Here is a 3,952-nt window from a genome sequence, read left to right on the forward strand (position 1 = left end):
CAAGGCTGTACTGGTGGCGAAGATGTGCTGTGGTCAATGCCTGCTGAAGCCCAGATCCTAACTTGTCTGTGGTTCTGCTGATGATTAGAGAGACAGGAATCACTTCAACACTGAAGTTTAATATTCCCACTGACGGACAACATGCAGTGCACAGACATGCCACGCATGTAGTAGTCTTTCTAGTTCAGTCATACAATTGTTCACCCAAGTTACACCTCCACACAACTGTGTATATCTCTGTGTGTATCATGAACAGACTCATGATGTTTCGCAGGAAACAAACTTCCTGCCAGCGTGAATTCCGCATCAGCGAAAACGAAGGGGTAAAGCTACGAACTGATCATTCTCATTGGAAAAGCAAAAGGAGGCCTCTATTATGAGAGACAGCTTACAATCATGATGCAGGAGCTAGCTGTACGTAGTTGCTGAATCCAGGCCTCTGCTGATAAGAGAGGTCCACACGGTCAACTGATGAGAGCATTTGGAGAGCAAGGCCTTAATTTTGTCAGGTAGACAAGGTCCACAAGGACCATTCTATGATCAGCATTCCATGTCAAACATCCACTCAACCTCCTTCTCAGAAACAAAAAAAAAAGTTTGGTCATTTGGAGCTCACTTCAATATCACGAGCCTGAAATAGACAGGGATGATCCACCACTAGCAGCAGGCACGTAAATAGATTCTTCGCTACATTGTTCGCATCGGTCGATGTCTATCTGAACAGATAGCATTGTTGTCTTACAACGTCTCTCTGAAACATCGGAAGGGCCAAGCAAAACATTATATAATTAGCAATTTAGCATGGTGAACCAACTAAGCAATCAAGTAGCAGTAACAGATCTATTACTTCTGAGTAGGTAAGCTTGACACCTGGTGGGACAAGAAAAAGGAGTCCTCAATTCCTACCAGAGTATATCTCATAGGACAAGAAAAAGGAGCCCTCAATCATGAGGGACAGCTTACAACCATCATGCAGCAGCTGTAGTTGTTGAATCCAGGCCTCTGCTGGTGAGAGCATTTGGAGAGCAAGGCCCTAATTTTGTCTGGTAGACAGGACCGCTCAGCATCCCAAGTCAAACAGCCACGCCAACTCACACCACATTACAAATTACACCTCACGATATACTCAAGTTTTGCACTAGCATATGTTTACTTAGTGGTTACTCAGATCAGTGGGAGCTCACTTCAATCTCTGGCCAAGATGATGGGCATTGGGAGCAGAAACACCCCGCTCTGGAATGAAGTGGCATCACCTTCTCGGAAATGTATGCAAGGGCCAATGCCCCTGGCCTGGAATTCGGGTCTCCGGTTGCACATGCCCGTCGTCGGAGCTCTCACAGAAATGGATAAGGGACGATGTGCCCATCTCCTCTTGGCCACCGGCGAAGCTCATGCTCATCTGCGCCTAGTAGACACTTCAATAGCTCATCCGGCACATTGTTCGCATCGGGCAATGCCTAACTGATAATCTGAACACAATGGCATTGGTGTTCTCAAGATTTAGAAGTCTCTGAAATATTGGAAGGGTCATGCAAGAACATTACTGTAATTAGCACGGTGATTAGAGAATCAACTAAGCAATCAAGTCGAAGTAACAATTCTAGTGCTTTTGAATACACAATAGAGTATAAGCTTGATACCTTTTCCCTGGGGAGAAATTCTCCACTGCATCTCGGCACATTATTAGTACAGTGTCGGCGGCCATCTGAAATCTCTGCATGAATTAGTGGAGCACAACAGGTTCTCCTTCCCAGGACTATCACCTTGGCTCGGCGAACAGAGAGGCTTTCCGATCGGGGTGTGCTTCGCATTGTCGACTCGCTTCAGAGATGACCAATTAGCATCTTGATCGGAACATTGACGCGCCGCCGGGTAAACCTCTGAATTCTGCACTTGGGGTGACGGCCAGAGCTGCACCGGCGAGCACCGTTCACCCCCACCGGAGAGGTAAGCGATGATGGCCTCCTGGTAGAGGCCTTGCTGGAAACTCACCACCTGCTCTTCGAGCCGGACAACCTCCTCCTCCAACACAGCCACCTCCGCCAGAAGCTCCAATAGCTGCAGACAAAATTCAGGAGATACAAACATGTTGTGTCAGGATATGGGATCCTCTTCCAAACTACTCTTACCTTGTGAAATGTAATCGCACAATTTACCTGACAGGGCAGGTAAGGAGGAAGGCGAGGGAGCGCGCCCAGTGGCCTGGTGAACGCCCGCTCCAGGGCTCGGTGGACGTTCTCCTCCTGCCGCAGCTTCTTCCTCAGCTTCTCCACCTGCGACTCCACATACAGAAAGGGCATTGTGAATTTCTTGACATACTATGTATGTGAGACACTGAATTTTGCTCTTGGATCGAAAACCAGGGCCGTTACGTCTTGCTGCAGCGTTATTTTCCTATCCCTCCTTGCCTGGCTTCTGTTCCTGTTGGCAGCTGGGGTAGCCGCGTTGGTGGACGCCTTCATGGCCGGCGCCCTGGAGTTGGTTCTCCTGCGATCCTTCTCCATCACCTTGATCATGGACAGCAAGAGGACGTGAGAATAAGTCGAGGGAGACTTGAAAGACGCAAAGGACAGCACATTAAAGAGACCGGAAGGAATGGTGGGGAGCAATCAGAAATTCATTCAGAAGATGGGTACACTGGTACAGAGTTTGAAATGCTTGATCTGTACAATGCCACCGAACCAATCTCAAACCCTCAGAACAAAGTTAAGAACAGAGCGTAGTAGTGTACAGAAACTTGAGTTTGAAACCTTAACAGGCAGTCTCCACTCACAGCAAGCAAGAACAAAAAGAATGTAGAATGTGCATCTCGAAGGCCCCCAGAAGGGCAAGACTGAAAGAGTAAAACGCAAAGAATTCAGACGCCCATTTCCACCGGGCGGGGAAGGCGTCCCGTCTCAGATGCCAGGAAACCAAAGGTCTAGGAAACGCAAAGAATATATTCATGGCGTGGGCGCTCAACTCAACGGAAAACGCAAACTTTTCTGATGCCAAACCCACGGAAGGAAGGGAGGGAGGGAATGCGATGCCACATACCTTGTCGTTCCTCGGAGGAGCCGCCTTCGCGCCGAGCGCCACCGCCGGCCTTCTCCCCGTGCCGCCGGTCATCTCCATCGCCGTAGTATGCATCGAGCTGCCAGTGCACGGACCGTGGATCAAGAGAGCGCAATGCGAGCAAGGGGGCAGAAGCAGAGAGGCCTCTAGCTAGAGGAGGCGCGAGCAGGCTTGAATGGCATTAATGGCTAGGTCCCTCGGCGTTTGCTAGTTGATCTAATCCTAGCGCGGTGCCTGGAGAGAGCAGGGCCGCCAGACCTTGGAGGTGTCAGCGTGGATGGGGCTCGATCGAGCTGGGAAAGCGTGCGCGGGGCTGCGGCGGGATGAAGACGTCGGTCGGTGCCGCCCTCCGGGTGACTTGTCGTCTCTTCTGCCTGTGCCTGCTTTGCTTCAGTTTTAGGTGTGATGATGCGAGCGAGAGGGCGTCCCCTCCTCTTCATTTCACCGTGCCGACTTGCGCTCCTCGGGACGTCCCGTCCCGGTGTGGGCGGCGCGTGGACCTGAGTCGCTGCTAGGTGTTCCTTTTTTTTACATATCTTTTTTTTTAACAGGTGTCGGTCCTCAAGGACCAAGAGCTTCTAACATATTTTTAAACAGAAAGCTCGAAAGCCTAGCTTTGAATTAACAAAGCCATTAACCGGTCAGGGATTACAACGGGACACCGTAACACAAGGCCCTCCGCACCACACAGCACCACACCACATACTACGACCGAAAGATACAAGGGAGCACTCTGAGAAGCTTACAACACTACGCTACAAACTTGGGTTTTACTTCCCTCGAAGACTGTTGCGATCCCCTATACTTGTGGGTTATCAAGACTATTTTCTGGCGCCGTTGCCGGGGAGGCATAGCTCTACTCATAAGTTCACCTGAGGAGTACACTCTACCTCTCTCT

At 50.2% G+C, this 3,952-nt stretch overlaps 1 protein-coding gene across 1 annotated transcript; it reads right to left on the bottom strand.

Annotated features, from left to right (window-relative positions):
• Positions 1-1,679: 1,679 nt before the first annotated feature.
• LOC124682054 lies at positions 1,680-2,654 on the bottom strand. Its single transcript, XM_047216810.1, has 4 exons — positions 2,588-2,654; positions 2,373-2,507; positions 2,157-2,273; positions 1,680-2,058 (listed from the first exon to the last, which is right to left on the bottom strand). Exons 2-4 carry the CDS (start codon positions 2,502-2,504, stop codon positions 1,684-1,686), a joined length of 624 nt encoding a protein of 207 aa, XP_047072766.1. The 5' UTR covers positions 2,505-2,507; positions 2,588-2,654; the 3' UTR covers positions 1,680-1,683.
• Positions 2,655-3,952: the final 1,298 nt, after the last annotated feature.

The sequence above is a fragment of the Lolium rigidum genome, unplaced genomic scaffold (genome assembly GCF_022539505.1).
Source record: "Lolium rigidum isolate FL_2022 unplaced genomic scaffold, APGP_CSIRO_Lrig_0.1 contig_66803_1, whole genome shotgun sequence".
Classification (NCBI taxonomy): domain Eukaryota; kingdom Viridiplantae; phylum Streptophyta; class Magnoliopsida; order Poales; family Poaceae; genus Lolium; species Lolium rigidum.